This window comes from Sus scrofa, chromosome 1, assembly GCF_000003025.6.
Source record: "Sus scrofa isolate TJ Tabasco breed Duroc chromosome 1, Sscrofa11.1, whole genome shotgun sequence".
NCBI classification, from domain to species: Eukaryota; Metazoa; Chordata; class Mammalia; order Artiodactyla; family Suidae; genus Sus; species Sus scrofa.
The window spans coordinates 16,361,688-16,385,328 of NC_010443.5; the positions used below are offsets into that span (position 1 = coordinate 16,361,688).

Below are 23,641 nucleotides of genomic sequence, written 5' to 3' on the forward strand. Positions count from 1 at the left end.
GTATACTATTATTTATTCATCTAGAATATTGAGACAGTCCATCACACAGGGCTATTATTCCTCAACAAAAACAAGCAGAATGAAACCTCCCTCCCTCCCTCTACTACCTGCCATCCTTCTTCCACTCTATACTTACCTATTTAGCAGAAATCTAAGGTGGTTTTAAAACCCAATCATTTCTTTCTTGAACAATGTGTGTGTTTTTTTTTTTTTTAAGAGTTGCACCCACGGCATACGTAAGTTCCCAGGCTAGGGGTCAAATCGGTGCTGCAGCTGCCAGCCACAGCCACAGCCATGCCAAATCTGAGCCTCATCTGTGACCTACACTGCATCTCAGAGCAATGCCAGATCCTTAACCCACTGAGCAGAGCCGGGGATTGAAACCCATCCTCATGGAAATGAGTCAGTTTTGTTACTGCTGAGCCACAATGGGAAGTCCCTAAACAATGTTTTAAATGAAAGGTTGCAATCAAAAAAATTTTTTTATTAAAACAAAGTATCTATCACATGGAGTAAAGATATGTATTATGTACCAGATCACATTGTAAAATATACATCAATATGGGTGATGGTTTAAAAAAAACCAAACACCACTGTAGGGTCAATAGGATTATACTTGGAACCACAGGAGCAAAGGCACATTCTAATTCCATGACACTGATGGACTCATTAACTAATTTGAAACTTGGTTTCAGCCAGTGTTATGTGAAAGGAGCTGTTATATATGTAATTGTCACCTGGGCAAAGTTTTTATTCCAAAAAGACTTTTTTATTCCTTCAAAAAAAAAGAAAAGTTTATTTTAGAGTGAGAACATGTCACTGTTTTAAAATCCTGGTTCATTGAAGGTAAGTAGTCTTGGTACAGGATACAATCAAATCATGATACGCTTCAATGCTTTTATACTGAGTCACATACTTAATATAAAGGCACATTTTACTGAATAAAAAAATAAGTGTTAAGTTCTTGAGCTTTTAAATTAGAATTTCATAAAGTGCTTTTCATAAAGTCATATATTATAGTAATTAAGTGGATATAATTTCCCTAACAAAAGGCACCTTGAAAAGTATTGGCACATGGCATTTGTCTTGCCTTTTTTTTTTTTTTTTTTGGTTGTTTCGAGTTTCTTCATGTCTTCCATTTCATTTTAATTTCCCTTAATAATTCATCATCTGAACAGCCAGCCCTATTATAGAATAAGATGAGCTTTGTGACTTTAAAGGTCAAGTTTTTGGCAGTTTTAGGAGTTTAGGGATTTTTCTAGTATACAAACTGATTCTTAATGATTTAAAGAAAATTATATTCGAGTGGCAAATCTGAACCAACAGTCTAATGCAGAGTCCATGATTCGAGGTGGTGTCTTAAATACATGTTTTATCTCCAGGTTTTTCTGCTGTTTTCTCTGGACCATCTGAATATAAGTTGAGAGCTGTCACAGGTATAACATTCACTTTATCCAACTGAAGAATTCCTCTGAAATACAAAAAGGAAAATTAAATGTTTCTTCTGTCTAGTTTGGCAGTAAAACAGGGCTACATTGAGGTTATAATTAAGTTTATACCTGGGGGTAGGTGCGTTTGCTTCTTTTGGTTTCGTTTATGATGGCTGTATAAACTCTTAGGTCCAAAGTTCACTTTAACCAAACTAACTGAGAGAACAGAAAGGAAAAAGAGGGAGCTCCTTACAAGAGGACAAGAGGACAGGGGAGGTAAAGATCCCCAAGGCAAACAAAGACCTTGTTTTGCACAAGCTGGGCAAAAAAGGCGAAGCCCCAGCAGCTTTCTAAGCACCACTCCTCTGGAATGCAGCCTTTACGCAGATCTTTAGACAGCATTTTTCCTTCTGCTGCTGAAGTACCTGATCAGGGAGACCTCTGGATTGGATCCAAAATCTTGTATTGCAAGTTCAATATTACCCTCATCGAAACATCAATAGGAGTTCCCTTGTGGTACAGCAGGTTAAGCATCTGGCATTGTTACTGCAGCGGCTTGGGTTGCCGCTATGGGTGGGTTCGATCCCTGGCTGGGGAATGTCCATGTGCCATGGGTGCCGTCAAAACAAAAACATCAACAGAAGTTACCTGTTTATAGAACCAAACAAGCTGATTTCTAAATTTCACAAAGAAAAAACTGTGCAATAGCCATAACATTTTTTTTGTCTTTTGTCTTTTTGTTGTTGTTGTTGTTGTTGTTGCTATCTCTTGGGCCGCTTCCGCAGCATATGGAGGTTCCCAGGCTAGGGGTTGAATCGGAGCTGTAGCCACCGGCCTACGCCAGAGCCACAGCAATGCAGGATCCGAGCCGCGTCTGCAACCTACACCACAGCTCACGGCAACGCCGGATCGTTAACCCACTGAGCAAGGGCAGGGACCGAACCCGCGACCTCATGGTTCCTAGTCGGATTCGTTAACCACTGCGCCACGAGGGGAACTCCCATAACATTTTTTAAAAAAAGAAAAAGGCAGTGAAAAGACAGCAGACCTAAGCAGCTATCAGAGGTTTTGTTAAAGCATGATAGTAATTAAAACCATGGTACTGGCACAGGAACAGACAAGTAGATCAGTGGAAGAAGAAAGCACAGAAACAAAACTAACACATAGGAATGTAGGTGACAGTAAATTCCAAGTCAACAGGCAAATTACTAACAGAATAATGGCCTCAGAAAATCAACTCTAGCTCAAACTGTACACAAAAGTGATGGTAAAAAGTTTTAAGAAAACAATGTAATTTTAAAATGGGAAAGGCCTATTAAAAAAAAAATTAAAACCCTAAAAGCCATAAAGGAACAACATGAATTGCTTTTTCTCCAAATGAAAAACTTCTGTGTAATATAGAATACCATATATAAAAGCAAAAGGCAAATCATAATCTGGGATTTAAAAATATACGTATATCTGCAATATATATTATGTATGTAGAATAGACAAAGGAGCTCCTACATAGTGATAATTACAAAAGGCAATACAACTGAAAAATGGGCAAAGGTATATATCAATAGGCATGTCACAGGAGAAATCCACACAGCCAACTATTACAAAGATGACAGACTTGGCTAGACCTAGATAGGGAAAGATGCCATTAAGAAAAAAATGGAAATTATTTATTATTATTATTTTTCAATGGCCACATCCATAGCATATGGAAGTTTCCAGGCCAGGAACTGAATCCAAGCCACAGCTGTGACCTATGCCGCAGCTGTGGCAATGCTAAATCCTTTAACCCACTGCACCAGGCCAAGGGCTGAATCCGTGCCTCTGTAGCAACCTGAGCTACTGCAGATGCTTAATCCACTGCACCACAGCAGGAGCTCCAGAAAATGGAAATTAAAATGAGATTTTTTTTTTCCCCACAGTTACAAAAGCAAAAAAGACTGCTATCAGGTGTTGAGAAGATGTTAAATACATATACTTTTTGATCCAGTACTTTCACTTTTTAGGACTCTATTCTACATTAATGTACCTGTGCAGAGATATATGTACATTAAGAATATGCATTAGAGCATTTGTAGAAGTTAAATGACATTGGACATGACCCAAATGTCTAGTAGAGGAATGGTTTATGGCACAGCCATACTGTGAAACACTACGCAGCCATAAAGAGAATGAATAAGCCCACAGATGTTCTGAAAGGAAAAGATCTTAAGCCACAGTTCCCAGACTGCACTGAGACCCCTGGGATGGCTCCCAGGGGCACCACAGAGAAGATAAACTTTTTAAGACTTTAGGAGTGCCCGTCGTGGCTCAATGGTCAAACCTACAACCTCATGGTTCCTAGTCAGATTTGTTTCCACTGCGTCACAATGGGAACTCCCAAGTTACAGAATTCTTCCCATCTAATTAATACATCTTGGACTTCTTTCTCCTACAAGCTGCACGAAATCCCCACTGCATATTATTTGTGAACCATTAGTTGTCAGCCCTCATTGATACATAGTTCAGAGTTTCCTCTTCTGCTTTTGTTTTCTGTTACAAGCAGTGCTGCAGTGAATATCCTGCTACTCTCCAAAAATTTATATCATTTTAAATTGACACTTTGAGGTTGAAAATACAGAGGGAACCTTCTTATTTCATTTCTTCCTTATTAGACACACTGTGTTTTCCATTAAAGACGTTGGTTTCCTTTTTCTCTAATAAACTAGGTTCTTACAGAGTAGAGTTTGCCCACCCATATTTGAATTCCCAAGACAGGTGTCTTGACCATAATAGGTATCTAATAAATGTCTTTTAATTTTGCTCAAGTTGAAAGATGGGCCAGAAAAAAAAAGATGATTATTTTCCCTTCCACTTGTCTTACTCCTAGTTTTTGTATTTTCTACTCTAAAATATAGTAAAGATAATTACTTTTTAATCTTTAAAAATACTAATGTAGTTCAAAAATAAGAAATACTTACTTGTATTCACAAACTGGGAAAAGCACTTTTAAGATAGTTATTACTACAACTGCTCCGATAATTCCAACCACCATGACATTCAAAAACATAAAAAATACTGGGAAAACACTGCTCCAGAACCTGCAGAGATCTTTTCTGAACTTTTCCATCCACTGACACATCACCTACAAGAAAAAAAAAAAAAAAGAGTTTTGATTAGATATGCAAGTTTCATTTCAGCTCTAAGAAATTTTAAAAATTATTTTCTTGTTTGGGGTGATGATAACATCACATATCTTTTGTGTGTGTGTGTGTGTGTGTGTGTGTGTGTGTGTGTATCTGTCTGTCTGTCTTTTTAGGGCCGCACCCTCAGCATATGGAAGTTCTCAGGCTAGGGGTTGAATCGGAGCTGTAGCCACCGGCCTACACCACGGCCACAGTCACGTGGGATCAGAGCCACGTCTTCTACCTTCACCACAGCTCACAGCAACTCCATATCCTTAAACCACTGAGCGAGGCCAGGGATCGAACCCGAGTCCTCATAGATGCTAGTTGGATTTGTTAACCACTGAGCCACGACAGGAACTCCAATATCACATATCTTGACTATCCTGGCGGTGACCTGGATGTCTACACTTGACAAAACTTATCTAACCCTACCTTTCTTTTTTATTTTTTTGTCTTTTGTCATTTTAGGGCCGCACCTGCAGCATATGGAGGTTCCCAGGCTAGGGGTCTAATCAGAGCTACAGCCGCCAGCCTACACCACAGCCACAGCAACGCTGGATGCAAGCCGCCCAAGCCGAGTCTTTGAGCTACACCACAGCTCACGGCAACATCAGATCCTTAACTCACTGAGTGAGGCCAGGGATCGAACCCACAACCTCATGGTTCCTAGTCGGATTCATTTCCACTGCGCCACTTCATCTAACCCTACCATTTAAATGGCTACATTTTATTTTTAAGGTAACCCTACCATTTAAATGGGTACATTTTATTTTCAAATGTACCTCAAAGCTATTTACAATTTTTAAAATTATGTGTAACAAGACAGGCACAGAAATGTTACTATCCTTTACAATTATTTACACTGTGGTCTAACTATAAACCCGGAGAAAATAATCGCTAACTCACAAGAAGGGTGGCCACTTACACAAAACGGACCCATCAGCTATGTGTTTCCAATAGTCAGAGTGCAAGAGAAGGTGAGAAACACAAAGAAACTAGTAGCTTTTGGAACAGATGGAGATTTCACTGTGCGCCAAACGTATTTCTATACTTAAAGAGTGACAGAGGAAGCTCAGGCATGCAGTGATGGCATGGGCTTTGTTTTTGCTGCCTTTGTTTGTTTTTGCTTTTTAGGGCCACACCCGTGGCATACGGAGGTTCCCAGGCTAGGGGTCGAAGTGGAGCTGCAGCTGGCATGGGCTTTGAAGAATCTGTTCTTGGGCTGCTTTGCTCTGAGGGAAATGGGGACAAAGAGGGCACTATCCTTCTGGTGCAAAAAGTGACTCAGGTTTCTCCAGCAGCCCCAGTAAGTAATCCTAACCCTCAGTGAGAACCTCTTCAAAGAACCAGCTCTGGAATCCTTTGAGACCAACCACAGATCCTGCTCACTTGAGTGTGGGTCCCATCGTATGGTAAGGAACTGCAGTTAGAATAAGGCTAGGGGGGAGTTCAGCGGTTAATGAATCCGACTAGGAACCATGAAGTTTCGGGTTCAATCCCTGGCCTTGCTCAGTGGGTTAAGGATCTGGTGTTGCCATGAGCTGTGGTGTAGGTCGCAGACACAGCTTGGACCCCACATTGCTAGCCCAAGAATTGCTTAGTCACTGCAAAAGATGCTGAATGGACCACGTGTGCGTGTGTGTGTGTGTGTGTGTGTTTGAAGTTACAGAATAAACAGACAAATGGGGATATGAGAAAGACTTTGAAACCCCAAACAAAATGAAATCCATTGCCTTGATAATCATTATCTGACTATATCATTTTGAAGTGAAACTTCAAAACAGGAATACCTAAAAGCATCACATTAAAACACTGATGAGTTCACTATTAGCGATATCCTCTGGATCCAATCCTCATACTTTCCACCTCATTTTAAATGCTAATATTTATTTTCGGAGTTCCCGTTGTGGCACAGTGGAAACGAACCTGACTGGGAACCATGAGGATGCAGGTTCCATCCCTGGCCTCGCGCAGTGGGTTAAGGATCTGGCACTGCAGAGAGCTGTGGTGTAGGTCGCAGATGTGGCTCGGATCCCGAGTTGCTGTGGCTCTAGCATAGGCTGGCAGCTACAGCTCCGATTCGACCCCTAGCCTGGGAATCTCCATATGCCACGGGAGCGGCGCAAGAAATGGCAAAAAGACAAAAAAAAAATGTTCTTTACTATAACCGTAAATGCTTGTAATGCAGATAGAGATAATCCCAAATACCTGATTTACCTTATACGAAGACGGAGGCTCTGCTCTAAGAGGAGTTTCAGGTAATTTGCCAGGTAAAGCGTCTTCATCTACAGTGGTTTCCACATTCCTGATGAGATACTGGCTGGTGGTTTGCAAAGAACTAACACTTTCTCCTGAGGAGGAAGAGCCGAGTTATCAAAACGCTAGGCACGTGCTGGAATCTCTCCCACTAGTCCCAAGGTCACTATGCCAATGACCTTTCTTTTTTTTTGCTTTTTAGGGCCACACCCATGGCATATGCAGGTTCCCAGTCTAGGGGTCTAATTGGAGCTACAGCTGCCGGCCTACACTACAGCCACAGCAACGCAGGATCCTTAACCCACAGAGCAAGGCCAGGGATTGGACCTGCATCCTCATGGATGCTAGTCGGATTCATTGACCGCTGAGCCACAACAGGAACTCCCCAATGGCATTTACTGTATAGCAAGAACATACTTTTTTCCATTGGAGAAAAACAAACATTTGATGGTCTGTATTTAAATGCCCCAAAGGAATTCCAAATTAAGACAGTTATTAGGGAGCTACAGCAGCCACAATTCTGTCACATAGAAAGTCAAATTTTTTAAAGTTCTGTTTTTCAATGGAAAAAAATGGATACTTCCACCTCTAAATGAGCAATATTCTTACCATGTATTTTGTGATCATTACCAAGTAAGAGTAGACAGATGATTACAGCAAAATGTCGCTATGTAATCAGCATTGATCACAATCTATGAGGGCCTCAGATGGATTTGTAAAGCGATACATGTTATAATAAAGCATTTTGTTTTTTTAAAATGAGTTTTTTCCTATTACAGTTGGTTTACAGTGTTCTGTCATTTTTCTACTATACAGCAAAGTGACCCAGTCACACACATATATACATTCTTTTTCTCACACTATCCTCCATCATGCTCCATCATAAGTGACTATAGTTCCCTGTGCTACAGAGCAGGCTCTCACTGCTTATCCACTCCACATGCAATACTTTGCATCTACTAACCCCAGACTCCTGGACCATCCCACGCCCTCCCCCTCCCTAAAGCATTTCTAAAAGAAGCTTACTTCCAAACATATTCACTAGGATTAAAAACTTAGCAACTAAAGCAATAATTTCCTTAATACTTTAAATAACAGTCTTTTAAAGTACCTTTTTTAGAGAGGCTGGGAAGGGTAAATAAAATATCACTGTCGCGGGAAATCGAGTGTAGCATGCTTTCTTCCAGGGGCAGGGTGTAGTTCGAATGTCTGAGTACTCCCTGATTCTTGACTAAAATATCAATTTCGGTAACGTCTCTTTGTTGAGCCTATGAAAAAAGGATAGGCAATTAACAGTTTATTTTAAATAATGGCACAATCTGGTAAGAATCTAAAAAAACTGAACTTTCCTCCCTGATTTTTGAAACTGAAAAACTTGTCCTATTCACACAATTCCTCTTTATCACCCTCCACTGCATTTAAGGCATTTAATTTGCAACTTGAATCATATGCCTGTGTGCTCTGGTTCTCACTATGTAAGCTTGCTCTCAGTTCCATTTCATTGACTTAGAGAGACTCAGCCAGAGGAAATGGTAGCAGAGCTACCAACCAAATTCAGCCTCTTCACTTACTTGCTCTGGTTAATGGTGTTCGCAATATTTTAAAACATGTATAAATATGACCTTTTAAAAAATCAAGACTTAGGAGTTCCCTTCGTGGCGCAGTGGTTAACGAATCCGACTAGGAACCATGAGGTTGCGGGTTCGGTCCCTGCCCTTGCTCAGTGGGTTAACGATCTGGCGTTGCCGTGAGCTGTGGTGTAGGTTGCAGACGCGGCTCGGATCCCGAGTTGCTGTGGCTCTGGCGTAGGCCGGTGGCTACAGCTCCGATTCAACCCCTAGCCTGGGAACCTCCATATGCCGAGGGAGCGGCCCAAGAAATAGCAACAACAGCAACAACAACAACAACAGACAAAAAGACAAAAGACAAAAAAAAAAAAAAAAATCAAGACTTAGAGTTCCTGTTGTGGCTCAGTGTAAGGAACTTGACTAGTATCCAAGAGGAAGCAGGTTCGATCCATGACCTCGACTGGCGTTGCCATGAGCTGTGGTGTAGGTCGCAGACGTGGCTCGGATCTGGCGTTGCTGTGGCTGTGCTGTAGGCTGGCAGCTACAGCTCTGATTCAACCTCTAGCCTGGGAACTTCCATTTGCCAGGGGTGTGGCCCTAAAAATAAATAAATAAATAAAAATTAGGACTTTAATGATAAACAAGTAAATGCCATTTTAAAACAAGTAAAAAGTTCTAAATGATTGGATACAGATGACATTAGTGGACGTTTTTCCTTATCAAGTCAGAAATAAATAACAAAATAACTGAACACATGCCTGACACTGAACACAAATCTTTATAATTTAATTCCCAATTAATAAGAATATACCATCTTACTTGTTTTCCATCCATCTCTACTACCTCTTCTTGAATGACAATGAGTTGCAAACTGGAACCAGATGTCATAGGCCACTCATGGACTAAAATCCTTACACTGACAATTCCAAAATATTCTTTTTCCTCCAAATTTTCCAGATTTTCATTCTTCACTATAAAAAAAAAAAAAACAAAAAGGAGTGACAGCTTTGAGTAAAAAACGCCACCAAATCAGTTACTGAATTTGATTATTTTGATGATGTTTACGTGGAACAAGACAGCTGCACATCAGTATCTTTGCCTTCTTCCTCTCGGACCTCACTGATGTTTCAGATTTATGAAAACAAAGACAACCTGACAAAGCCTTACAATGCCTATACTCATCTGAAAAGGGAAAAATGTTGGATGGTTTGTAGATCTTGTAAAGAACGCCACCCTGGCAACATCTTTCCCACTCTCTTAAACAGGCTGTCAATGAACCTACAAGGCTTAACTATTTACCAAAAAAAAAGCAGGCCAGAAGACAGAATCCCATGTTTTAGCAAAGTGAGGACCTCCATCCATCCACCCATCCATTCATCCCCAAAAGCCAGTGGTAGAAGGGCCCAGGCAGTACTCATCACTGTCAACAGGGCAGCATGGGGAAGTGGGTGGGAAAGCCCTGTAACTACTCTTCACGAATGGACGAGGGGGTAGGGTTAGCTACTGGCCATGTTCTCTTGCTGAAAACTCCCACCCTCGCCCCAGTGACAATGGGTGGTAGCAGCTGCAGCTGGTCTGCAAAGCCAATGGCTACTCTATGAAAACAGGAATTCCTGCTGTGGCACAGTGGGTTAAGAATATAACTGCAGTGCCTCAGGTCTCTGCAGAGGCTTAGGTTCAATTCCTGGCCTAGGAACTTCTATCAAAAAAAAAAAAAAAAAAAAAGCTGGAAGTGCTATAGAAAATGATAAAGCAATATAAACCAATGAAACTGCTTTGCAAAAGAAGTATTTTATTTCTGTCCCTCAAATGTTGTCATCTGAGGATTATTTGCCAAAAAGGAGCCCAGATGGACGCTGTGCTGGGAAATTCAGCTGTTTAAACTGATTCTGTGCCTTTATAGAGCTATTCCCTTGATCTAAACTGCTCCTCCCATACATTTTATTTGCTTTTTGGGGGGGCCAGTACCTGTGGGGATTGAGCTTGCATCACAACAGTGACCTAAACCACAACAATGCCAGATCCTTAACCAAGTAAGCCACCAGGGAACTCCTCTTCCTAAAGATTTTTTTTTTTTTTTTTTTTTTGGTCTTTTTGCCATTTCTTGGGCCGTTCCTGCGGCATATGGAGGTTCCCAGGCTAGGGGTCTAATCAGAGCTGCAGCTGCCAGCCTACACCACAGCCACAGCAACTCAGGATCTGAGCTGCATCTGCGACCTACACACCACAGCTCACTGAAACACCGGATCCTTAAGCCACTGAGCAAGGCCAGGGATCGAACCTGCAACTTCATGGTTCCTAGATGGATTCATTAACCACTGCACCACAACAGGAACTCCCCAAAGATTTTTTTAAAAACTCCTATTTAGGAAGTTCTAGATACCATGGCCCTACAATGCTGAGTTCCTGCCTTTTTTGGGGGGAGGGGCACATTCATGGAATGTGGAAGTTCCCAGCCAAGAATCCAATCCAAGCAATGCTGGATCCTTAACCCACTGTGTCAGGATAGGGACTGAACTACACCACAATAGCAAACTGAGCCACTGCAGAGACAATGCTGGATCCTTAACCAACAACGCCTAGCAGGAATTCTGAGTTCATGCCTCTTTCTTTTTTTTAAGCAAGTATACATGGAAAGCAGTATTTACTAAAACTAACCATATATTAAGTCTCTTCAAAGGTTTAAAATTATACAGAATATATCTCTGATGATAGAGGTAGAATCAGTTTAAAAAAAAAAGTCCCCAACTGTTTGAAAATTAAACAATATACTTCCAGAAATATCACAAATACTTAGAAAGCACCATAAATGGAATGATAATAAAGATATATAATGAATCAAGTATAGGATACAAGTGCTCAGAGAAACATTTACCACCTTAAATGTGTATATCAAAACAGATAATAAGAATAGCATACAAGGAGTTTCCATTCTGGCTCAGCAGCAATGAATCTGACTAGTATCCATGAGGACACAGGTTCAATCCCTGGCCTCGCTCAGTGGGTTAAGGATCTGGCGTTGCCATGAGCTGTGGTGTAGGTCACAGACCCGGCTCAGATCTCACGTTGCTGTGGTTGTGGTATAGGCCGGCAGCTACAGCTCCAATTTGACTCATAGCCTGGGAACCTCCATAGTCACGGCTGTGGCCTGAAAGAGACCAAAAAAAAAAAAAAAGAATACTATACAAAATTCTCATATTCTTTATCTCATTCAAATAATAGTACATCCCAATGTAACCTGTTTGTTTGTCTTTAAACAATTCAAGATTTTAAAAAGTTAAAAAAGAAAATGTTATATATGGACATATGGACATAAAGGTAGAAGGAATTGAAAACTAGAGAATCAGAAAGACGGTACACTTTTCTCTTTATCTTTTACAGCTGTAATAAGCATACTTCCAGAGGTTTTGCCTCCTGCTTGTAAAGCTCCATTTACTACCTATAGGCACATCTCACATTGTTATCAACCTCCCAGACACGCAGTTCCAAGCAATACCTATCTTATGACAGAGAAAATGCGAATACGCCAGAAATAACCAATGTAAAAGGGAAAAGTTTTAAACACATTAGTGTTACTATATACTCTAGTAATTATGTATATTATTATTATTATTATTATTATTATCTTGTCTTTTTATGGCTGCCCCTGTGGCATGTGGAAGTTCCCAGGCTAGGGGTTGAACTGGAGCTACAGCTGCCAGCCTACACCACAGCCACAGCAACACAGGATCCGAGCCGCGTCTGCAACCTATACTACAGCTCACAGCAACGCCAGATCCTTAACCCACTGAGCGAGGCCAGGGATTGAACCTGCATCCTCATGGTTCCTACTAGGGTTTGTTAACCACTGAGCCACAACGGAAACTCCCAGTGTATATTATTAATTTAAAGTGGGAATATGTAACATCAAAAAATTGTGCTTCACTAATTTAGTGTTACTAAAAACAAAACAATTATGGAAGTAATTCAGTAATAGTACTTACCTATCAAAGTCTGACAGCTTATTCGGGTTACACCTCTATTTACAGGGAAGTCATTTACATATACCTGTCCACTCTCATAGGTTATGTTAAGAACAACCTTAAAATAAAGCAGCATATTCATTAATTCCAGTGGTTTACAAATGATGACAAACTCTTCATGTCAAAAACACAACATCTAACTAAATTAGATATGCAGATTAAAAAAAAAGAAAAGAGGCTGCATAGTACCTAGCTAAAGAATAAAAACACGACCAAAGGAGACAGACCTGTTCTTTGGATTCCGTCCCATCGTCTCTCAGGGTCGTTACGTTAATCCTGATGCTGTCCTGCAAAACAAGCATCACACAACTGGATAGATATGTATTTCCCAAACTGAGAATAATTCAGTCTTTTTCTTCTCCCTCAGTTACACTTACTGTAGATCACTTACAGCAACATTAACAGAACACTTTTAAAAACTCATCAATTCCATTTTTGCAGTCTTTTAAATGCCTTTATTCACAATTCCAGTTTTTCATAATCTATATACTTTTTTTTCTAAAGATATGCTTTTTTTTTTTTTTGTCTTTTTGCCATTTCTAGGGCCACTTCCCGCAGCACATGGAGGTTCCCAGGATAAGGGTCGAATCGGAGCTGTAGCCGCCAGCCTACGCCAGAGCCACAGCAACGCGGGATCCGAGCCACATCTGCAACCTACACCACAGCTCACGGCAACACCGGATCCTTAACCCACTGAGCAAGGCCAGGGATTGAACCCACAACCTCATGGTTCCTAGTTGGATTCGTTAACCACTGTGCTACGACGGGAACTCCCATAATCTATATACTTTTCCATTTAATTATGAAATATATCACACACCTGAGCATATAATATGCAAATACAGTTTACGAGGAAAGATTCATTGACACAACATTATGAATCAACTATAATTAAAAAACAAAAAAGATTCACATTCACACATCTACCACTTAAGTTCAAGCCTAGAATATCATCCACACTCTACATGTTCCCTGCATGACCCTTTACTCTTCCTTCCTTTCCTTTGTCTTTTTAAGGCCACATCCAAGGCATATGGAAGAACCCAGGCTAAGGGTCCAATCGGAGCTGCAGCTGCCAGCCTACACCACAGCCATAGCAACTCAGGATCCGAGCTGCATCTGCGACCTACACCACAGCTCATGGCAACGCTGGATCCTTAACCCTCTGAGCAAAGCTAGGGATCGAACCCACGTCCTCATGCATACTAGTCGGGTTCGTTACCGCTGAGCCATGACAGGAACTCCTGCATAAGCTTTTCTGCCACATTTCCCTCCTGCGCCTCAGAAGGAATCCCTATATCATCTTCTTTGTTAACATTTCTTGCTTTTTTAATACTTCACCTGTGTACCTGTCTCTAAACAACATATTGTTTAGTTTTATCTGTTCCTGAACTTTATGTAAGTGGAATAATACAGTATGTATTCTTCTGGAACTTCTTTTATTTAAAATTGTTAATGCCATCTCCCAAAGCAATAGAAATAAACACAAAAATAAAATGAGACCTAATCAAACTTACAAGCTTTTGCACAGCAAAGGAACCCATTAAAAAAAAAAAGAGAGAGAGAGAGAAACTAAAAGACAACCTACAGAATGGGAAAAAACAGTTACAAAAATGTAACCAACAAGAGATTCATCTCCAAAATATACAAACTCCTACAACTCAACAACAAAAAAACCAAACAACCCAATCAAAAACTGGGCAGAAGACCTAAATAGACATTTCTTTGAAGACATACAGATGGCCAGTAGGCACATGAAAATATGCTTGGCATCACTAATTATTAGAGAAATGCAAATCTACTACAATGAGGTACCACTTCACACTGGTCAGAATGTCCATTGTTAATAAGACTACAAGTAACAAATGCTGGAAAGGGTATGGAGAAAAATGAACCCTCCTACAATGCTGGTGGGAATGCACACTGGTGCAACCACCAATGAAAAACGGTAGGAGAGTCCTCAGAAAACTAAATATAGAACTACCATATGACCCAGCAATCTCACTCCGGGACATATATCCAGACAAAACCAGAATTCAAAAAGATACATGCACCCCTATGTTCACTACAGCACTATTCACAATAGGTAAGACATGAAAGCAACCTAAATATTCACTGACAGACGAATGGATTAAGAAGATGTGGTACCTATATACAATGGAATACTACTCAACCATAAAAAGAATGGAATAATGCCATTTGCAGCAACATGGATACAACCAGAGATTGTCATATTAAGCGAAGTCAAATCACAGAGAGAAAGACAAGTATCATATAATATCACTTATATGTGGAATCTAAAATATGGCACAAATGAACCTATTTACAGAATAGAAACAGACTTACAGACATAGAGAACAGACTTGCGGTTGCTAAGGGGGAGGGGCAGAGGAGTAGGATGGATGGGGAGTATGGGGTTAATAGATGCAAACTATTACATTTAGAATGGATAAGCAATGAGATCCTACTTCACACCACAGGGAACTATAGCCAGTCTCTTGTGACAGAACATGATGGAAGGTAATATGGGAAAAAGAATGTACATATATGTATGACTGGGTCACTTTGCTGTACAACAGAAACAGACACAAAACTGTAAATCAACTATAATTTAAAATTTTTTCATAAAAAAATAAAATATGGTACAAATGAGCCCATCTACAAAGTAGAAACAGATTCACAGACATGGAAAACAGACTTGTGGTTGCCAAGGGGAAGGGGGGAGAGAGTGCGATGGACTGGGAGTTTGAGATAAGTAGATGCAAACTATTACATTTAGAATGGATAGACAACAAGGTCCTACTATATAGCACAGGGAGCTATAGCCGATCTCCTGGAAGAGACCATGATAGAAAATTATATATGCATTTTTTTAAAAGAATGTATATATGTATGACCGAGTCACTCCGCTATACAGCATAAGTTAGCACAACATTGCAAATCAACTATAATAGAATAAAAGTTAATGCCTGCAGCTATAGACATTTATTTACAGTGTGTGTAACGTATCAATTGTGTGATGCATATTATATTGATGTAATATACCATCAATTTACTCATTTGTTCCACTATCATTTGAAACATTCAAAATGTTTCCAACTTTATTGTTTTCATACACAAAGGTGCTCCAACTCTTCTTAATTGTGTCCCCTCCCGCCCATGGACAAGGACCTAAACAATCAGTTTTAGTGCCTCTCATTGGTATACTCAAAAGTCCAGTCAAATATTTAAGTTTATTCATGATACACTTCCTACAGAGAAGAAAGTACTATTTTAAGTATTCAGGATCACAGGAACTATAATTTGTCATTTGTAAGTCAAATTCTTTCCTGAGTTTATTCACAGACAGACATTATCCTAGAATAAAAACAAGACTCCTCTTAAATAATTTTTCAGTGGACATTCTTAATTTCAAAAAGAGAAAAATCATTCATAAACATCAAACTAATATACAGGTGTGTTTCTTGGCATGGTGAGCAACCCTAATGCCTTCTATATTTCTAACAAATGAGAGGCTAAGACTGAAGCAATTTTATGAGGTCGACTGATTTCTGGGACAACCTGAGGTCGAGGATTCTAACATGGAAGCCCAGACCATTCATTTAGATGACTTGGAATACTTTTCAATTCCCACAGGAGCCCAGGAAGCATAAAGACTAGTGAGTCTGCAGATCCCAGCCTGGCCTTCGCCTGGCCCACCCTCACCTAGAATGAAGTGTGGGCTAGAACAAACCAACATTCAATATACCACCAAGTTGGTGGTTGTATCATTTTATGCCCAAAGTCCAGCCAAGAATTCATTCCTCTTTTCAAGCTAAAGGATCTGTTAACTATGGACTGTCGTTTTTTTTTTTTTTTTTTTTTTTTTTTTTTTGTCTTTTGTCTTTTTGTTGTTGTTGCTATTTCTTGGGCCGCTCCCTCGGCATATGGAGGTTCCCAAGCTAGGGGTTGAATCGGAGCTGTAGCCACCGGCCTACGTCAGGGCCACAGCAACGCGGGATACGAGCCGCGTCTGCAACCTACACCACAGCTCACGGCAACGCCGGATCATTAACCCACTGAGCAAGGGCAGGGACCGAACCCGCAACCTCATGGTTCCTAGTCGGATTCGTTAACCACTGCGCCACGATGGGAACTCCTGGACTGTCGTTCTTTTAACAGCCCACAGATTAACTCTCAAATGATATGCTCTAAGAAACCTTTTTACAGCTTCTGCCTTTCAGTAGAGAACACACACTATATTGTTAGCAATTGATTACTTACATGGATCACCTGCCCAGGAGAATATGGAATCTGTGACAGACAATTCAGACACTGGTACACTATATTTTCCAGAGAACCAAGTTCAATTAAATTCGTTTGGTCCTGCTGAATGATTTCATATCAGGAGAAACTCTTATCCCTTACTGCCTCCTGACGCAAAGTTCAGAGCCAGGTCATAATTTTTGTTCTTAAGAGCCTCTGACTGAACTGGAAGTTCAGGCTTGTGGGCCAGGGCAGTGTATACTTAACAAGTGAGTGGCAGAACGGAAGTTTCTCTCTGCTCTTTTTTTTTTTTTCCCCTTTTTATAGGGCCACTCCCATGGCAATATGGAGGTTCCCAGGCTAGGGGTCGAATCGGAGCTATAGCTGCTGGCCTATAACACAGCCACAGCAACGCGGGATCTGAGCCACATCTGCGACCTACACCACAGCTCACAGCAATGCCGGATCCTTAACCCACTGATCGAGGCCAGGGATCAAACCCACAACCTCATGGTTCCTAGTCGGGTTCGTTAACCACTGTGCCACATCAGGAACTCCCATCCCTGCTCATTTTCAATTCCCTAATTCCTTCATTCCCAGGATGCCCATCTGGGACAAAATGGCTTTCTAAGGACAAAGGTAATAGATACCCGGTTTAAAATAAGTTAAGTCTAAGGGAAATATAGGAAATAAAGATTTACACGTACAAGAAAATAAGTGTTCTCTGGATATCTCTTTGGTGATCAAGTTTTTTGTGGGTTTTTGTTTGTTTGCTTTTTTAAGGGCTGCACCTGTGGCATATGGAAGTTCCCAGGCTAGGGGTCAAATTGGAGCTGCAGCCACCAGCCTAGGCCACAGCCACAGCAACTCAGGATCTGAGCTGCGTCTGGGACATGGCAACACCAGATCCTTGATCCACTAAGCAAGGCAGGGATCAAACCCATGTCCTCGTGGATACATTTCTGCTGTGCCACAAGGGGAATTCCATCGAGTAATTTTAACATTAGAAGAATGTACTAAAAAACTTGTATGATTTCACAATGTGTGTAAACTAAACTTCTGACTTGACTACACATGTAAACAAAACAGAAAAGTGCTTATAATTCAGTAAATCTGTGTCACTGAAAAGATACAGGGAATATTTTCCTCACTTCAACCAGTTTTTTACACACTTAGATCAGGCTGGATACAGAGATGAACAAGTGAACAGATGTGTAATAAAGTATAGTGATATAAATGGAGTCTAAGTTTTTGATTATTCAACATGGTACCCACTAACAACATGTGGCTATTTACATTTAAGTTAATGAAAACTACATAACGTTCGAAAAACTCAGCTCCTCCATTGCACTGGCCACTTTTCAAACATTCAAAAACCACAACAGTCTAGAGGCTACTGCAAATGGAAAGAGCAGACACATATCATCACTGTACCAAGGTCAACTGGACAGCTCTTATCTACTTAAAAATTTTTTTTCCATTTTTTGGACAGCTATAATCTAATATGGGTGACCACTGTAATTTTTTTTTTTTTTTTTTTTTTTGCCTTTTAGGGCCAAACTCTCAGCATATGGAAGTTCCCAGGCTAGGGGTTGAATCAGAGCTACAGCTGCCAGCCTACACCACAGCCACAGCCACAGGGATATGAGCCTCCTCTGTGACCTACACCACATCTCACAGCAAGTACAGATCGCTGAGCAAGGCCAGGGATCGAACCCGCATCTTTATGGATACTAGTAGGATTTGTTTCTGCTGTGCCACGATGGGAACTCCTGTGAAATTCTTTTCAATGTTCTGCACCTTTGAAAATTTTCACAAACACTAACAAATGTCTAGATCAAGAGGTCTCAGCCTCCCATATACACATTCCCAAGGAATGAGATTCTCCTTCTAGCTGCAGAACATTCATTTAATCTATGAAATTCTGAGTGTAAGTCTGGACTTTCCAAAAGTGCAATAAAGTCACTAGGAGAACTGAAATGAAACTCGCTAAGAACCCACAATGTAGTGTATTTTCAGCTTGCAGTCAAAATGCATTTTTTTTCCATTCAGATTCTAGGGACATTTGTCTTTCACTGTGATGAATGTTTAAAATCTGTTAAAGGGGAAAACTATGTCTCTATTTCCAGAACTTTAGGAAATTACTTCACTTTTATTTGGTCTCACATTCATATTTCTGAACAGCTGCAACAGCAGTGACATATCTCAGATACAAGTGGTTCTTCGAGCTTAGGATGGTGTGGCTTCTTGGAATGTCCCAATAGAACTGAAACCCAGATATACTATTATTATACCCAAGAGGCTGACGAAACTCTAATACACTGAAAGTAAAAAAGGTGGTATTTATGGTGTCCGCCACTCCTGAGTTTTGAGTATTCAAGTCTTGATGAGTAAGAAAAGGTGCACCAATGTCGTATCTTTTCTCTGGGAAAATCGAATTTTAAAGTCCAGACTTTTCCTTACCACACATTCAACTGATGAAAAGGCAAATATTGGTTAAGAACAGCCGGATTCCACATGGCGAGAGCAATGAGAAAGCAGTGAGAAAAAGCAGTAAGAAAGCATGGAGAAAGCAGTGAGAACCAGCCACCCTTCAGTACAAGCACGAAGTGGTTCTCAGACTTTAGCCGGCTTCGGAATCACCTGGAGACCTTGCTGAAACAGATGGCTGGGTCCCCACCCAGCGCTCGGATGAGTCCGTTTCTACCAGGTTCCCAAGGCATGCCTCTAACACCACCCGCCAAAGGGACGGCGTCGGGGTCAGTTTGGCGTCTTCAACCTCTGCCCCTCTCCCGCCCGGGCGACCCGGCTTGCTTGCACCCCGGAGCCCGGCGCGCCGGGGGAAAGCATCCCTTCCCGCCACCCGTGGGAGCAGACAGGTGGCCTGGAAATGCTCTCACGCCCTCTCATTGAGCAACTTCCACATTTCCTCGGCACATAAACACTGCCTTGCCCCAGAGCCTGGCTCTACCCCAAGAAGGCGCCATTACAAAAGGTCGAGATCACTTCTGATCGGCTACTTTGGACAGAAAAACCCCTTCCGGATGGCGACAACTTGGACTGCAGTAACAACCAGTGCGGCTGCGCCGGACTTAACCACACATTAAAGAGCCCCCTTGGCTCTCTCGCGTCGCCTCTCCCCCGCCGTCCCCATCTCCTGGGGCGCCTTTCCCCGCTCCCTCTTTGGAGGCCGGTCCCCGAGGCCAGGCCCGCCCGCCAGAGGTGCAGGGTGTCCATGGGGACGCCGCAGTCCCACATACCCGGCCCGGGATTCCTCCCAGGATCCCGGGGGAGGTACGGCCGAGCCGTGTTCGCCTGGCCCTACCTTTAGGGCTCCGGGAGGCAGCGGCGGCTCAAGGGTCCCCCTGGTTAACCAGCAAGCGGCCGGCAGGGCCGCGAGGAGGAGCAGCTGGAGGGCCAGCGGCGCCCGCGAAGCGCCCTCCATCTTGGACCGGCCGGTGGGGGGCGGCGGGGTCAGCGGGCAACAAGGAGCCGAGGGCAGAGCTGGCCCGAGGGGCGGAGCCTCTCCTGGGGGCGGGGCTTGGAGGGGGTGGGGCGAGAGCCAGGCGGGACCGGAAGACTCCGAGAGCCTCAGAGGTCCGGGGCTGCAGGACCACGATGCAACGTTAGGGGCGGGGTCAAGTCTCAGAAAGTCTGTTTTTGCCCTTAAACCAGCCCTCTGATTTGGAGAGAATTTCCTTAACTGAGTGTAAACATTTTCGTTGCCATTATTTTTGAATTAATGTATACTGTATATGGATATAGCTATGTCTGTGTGTATTTATCCATATCTATAAAGTGAAAATATGGTAATATATGAGAACACTGCTGTAAACATATTAATAAAGGTATATCACGTTTGAGGAGAAATTTTATTAAATAGGTACTTCTCACCTTTGTTTGCTCTTGGTAATTGCCTGAGTACGTTTAAAAATTACTGATTCCGGGAGTTCCCGTCGTGGCTCAGCGGTTAACTCACCCCAACTAGCATCCATGAAGACTTGGTTCCCTCCCTGGCCTCTCTCAGTGGGTTAAAGATCCGGTGTTGCCATGAGCTGCGGTGTAGGTTGCAGACGAAGCAGCTCAGATCTCACATTGCTGTGGCTCTGGCTTAGGCGGCAGCTACAGCTCCCTAGCCTGGGAACCACCATGTGCCTCAGGGGCGGCCCTAAAAAGACACCCCCCAAAAAAAATTGATTCTAGAAGTTCCTGTTATGGCTCAGCGCATTAAGTACCAACTGTTGTCTATGAGAAGATGCAAGTTCCATCCCTAGCCTCCCTCAGTGGGTTAGGGATCCAGTGTAGCCAAAAGCTGGGGGCGGAAAGCATAGGGGGAGGGCGTGGGGTGGATCCAGCAGATGTGGCTTTAGGCCTCAGCTGCAGCTCAGATAGGACCCCTAATCTGGGAACTTCCTTATGCTTCAGGTGAGGCAGAAAAAATAAATAAACAAATAAAAATTACCAATGCTGGTGTCTTTGGGGGCACTGGAGCTTCTGATTTAATGAGTTTGGGCTGCCACTGGGGCATTGGTAGTTTTCAAATTTCCCCAAGTGATTTATTGTGCCAAGGTTGAGGATCATTGGCAACCCAAGGGAACAACACTCTCCACTGGAAGCTGGGCCCCCTGAGCTCTCAGGGCCTTTCTGGTCAGTTTCTTAATCTATAAATTGGAGATGATAGATTTTTTTCTTCCCCCCATCAGATTAAAAAAAAAATTTTTTTTTAATCCACAGAGAACTATACCTAATCACTTGTGATGGAACATGATGGAGGACAATGTAAGAAAGAGAATGTATGTATATGTATAACTGGGTCAGTTTACAGCAGAAATTGACAGAACACTGTAAATCAACTATAATAAAAATTTTGAAAAATTGTTTTATGAAACCCTTTAAAGCAGATGTGAAAATAAATAGGAGAAACTCCATTTAAAATAAAGCCTGAGAGGAGTTCCTGCTGTGGCACAATGGGAGTGGTGGCATCTCTACAGCCAGGTTCCTTCCTCCTTGCGCACAATGGATTAAAGGATCCAGGTAGGTCTTGCAGCCTCGCATTCCCTGGCCTGGGAACTTCCATATGCCATGGGTGTGCCCCCCCCCAAAAAAAGTTAGAACTCCTGCTCTGTTCCGAAGGACTTTTACTCAAAATAGCCCCTCCCAACTTCCCCCTTTCCTCTATAAAAGCCAGTCCCTCTCCTTTGTTCTGCAATGTAATTTCCGGTTCACCTACTTTGCAAGGCCTTTACTGCAGTTCTTCTGTTATTTCTAAATAAACTCATTTTGATGGTAAAATAACTAGCTATTTTATGTTTAAGGTTAACAGAGAAAATGCCAAGAAATTTAGGCATTTCGTGTTAACAGGATTGCATAGGGAAGAACTTGGAGGTGTTGCCATTCAGGCAGAGTTAGAAACAGTGTTTCTTTAAAATAAAACTTTTGGGAGTTCCCCATGGCTCAGTGGTTAAGGAATCCAACTAGGAACCATGAGGTTGCAGGTTCGATCCCTGGCCTCACTCAGTGGGTTAAGGATCCGGTGTTGCCGTGAGCTGTGGTGTAGGTTGCAGACGCAGCTCAGATCCTGCATTGCTGTGGCTGTGGCTACAGCTCTGATTCGACCCCTAGCCTGGGAACCTCCATTTTCCGCGGGAGCGCCCCAAGAAATGGCAAAAAGACAAAAATAAATAAATAAATAAATAAAAATAAAACATAAAACTTTTGATGTTAAAAACACAAATCTCTGTTTCTCTTTTAGTTCCTCTTCCTCTTAACAACCCTTTCCCCCAGGGTAAACTACAAGATCTTTGAACAGTAAACTGCAGTCATTTAACTAATTCCTTGCCTACTCTGAGATACCCAACAATATTAAGAACGGGCAAGTGGTTTGTGCAATGATGTCTCACCTGCTGGTGGGTTTCAACTGCAATCACTGGCCTTTTCATTCTGTCTCAAACTGCTGGGATTAAACACAAATCAAATCTGACGGTCAGAACCTGTGCCATATGTGCATCTGTGTAATTTGAATTAGTAATATATGTATTAGGTTCCAAAGTATATTTGAAAGGAAAAGCAGGTGGGGAAGTTGGTGGCATAGTTTGTATCTCCCCAAAGAGGCCTGCATGTTGTTCCATTATTCTTTCACTTGTCTTCAAAAGAGTTCAAATCTAGCAGAACTGTCAAAGCCTAGCGTGGCGACTTCCCTGGGGGTCTAGTGATTATGACTTGGCACTTGCACTCCTGTGGCCTGGGTTCAATCCCTGGTCTGGGAGCTGAGATCCCACATCAAGCTGCTGAATGCTACGGCCAAAAACCAAACAGTTTATTTCTGTGCACATTAGATGCTTGATGTTCTTTGAAGATAATCTTTCAGATAGGAGAAGATATTCTCTTTTAAAAAATGGGTTTTTTTGGCTTTGCCCGTGGCATGTGGAAGTTTCTGGGCCAGGGATGGAAACTGTGCCACAGCAGTGACAACACTGGATCCTTAACTGCTGGGCCACCAGGGGACTCCTAAGAAATTTTTATACATAGAAAACAAAGTGTATAAAGTATATTAAAAATTATCATTGGGAGGAGTTCCCGTCATGGCTCAGTGGTTAACGAATCCAACTAGGAACCATGAGGCGGCGGGTTCGATCCCCGGCCTTGCTCAGTGGGTTAAGGATCCAGCGTTGACTTGAGCTGTGGTGTAGGTTGCAGATGCAGCTCGGATCCCGAGTTGCTGTGGCTCTGGCATAGGCCGCTGGCTACAGCTCCGATTAGACCCCTAGCTTGGGAACCTCCATATGCCGTGGGAGCGGCCCAAGAAATGGCAAAAAGACAAAACAAAAAAATATATCATTGGGAGTTCCCTTTGTGGTTCAGCAGTTAACAAACCTGACTAAGATTCATGAGGATTCAGATTCAATCCCTGGCCTCCATCAATCCCTGGCCTCCTCCATTAAAGATCCATGCTTGCC

At 42.1% G+C, this 23,641-nt stretch overlaps 1 protein-coding gene across 1 annotated transcript; it reads right to left on the bottom strand.

The window, feature by feature from the left end:
* On the bottom strand, positions 1,090-20,210 carry GINM1 (glycoprotein integral membrane 1). Its single transcript, XM_021086898.1, has 8 exons — positions 20,011-20,210; positions 12,668-12,727; positions 12,402-12,498; positions 9,238-9,389; positions 7,962-8,118; positions 6,812-6,945; positions 4,388-4,551; positions 1,090-1,471 (listed from the first exon to the last, which is right to left on the bottom strand). The coding sequence occupies exons 1-8, from the start codon at positions 20,128-20,130 to the stop codon at positions 1,360-1,362; spliced, it is 996 nt and encodes a 331-aa protein (XP_020942557.1). The 5' UTR covers positions 20,131-20,210; the 3' UTR covers positions 1,090-1,359.

Bases quoted from the DNA above. Each gene is read 5' to 3' on its own strand.
- GINM1 (XM_021086898.1), bottom strand. From the start codon at position 20,130: ATGGAGGGCGCTTCGCGGGCGCCGCTGGCCCTCCAGCTGCTCCTCCTC. The intron at 9,390-12,401 runs GTAAGTACTATT...TTTTTTTTATAG, and splicing joins AAGCTGTCAGACTTTGATAG to TGAAGAATGAAAATCTGGAA. The intron at 1,472-4,387 runs GTAAGTATTTCT...TTTGTATTTCAG, and splicing joins TTCCCAGTTTGTGAATACAA to AGGAATTCTTCAGTTGGATA.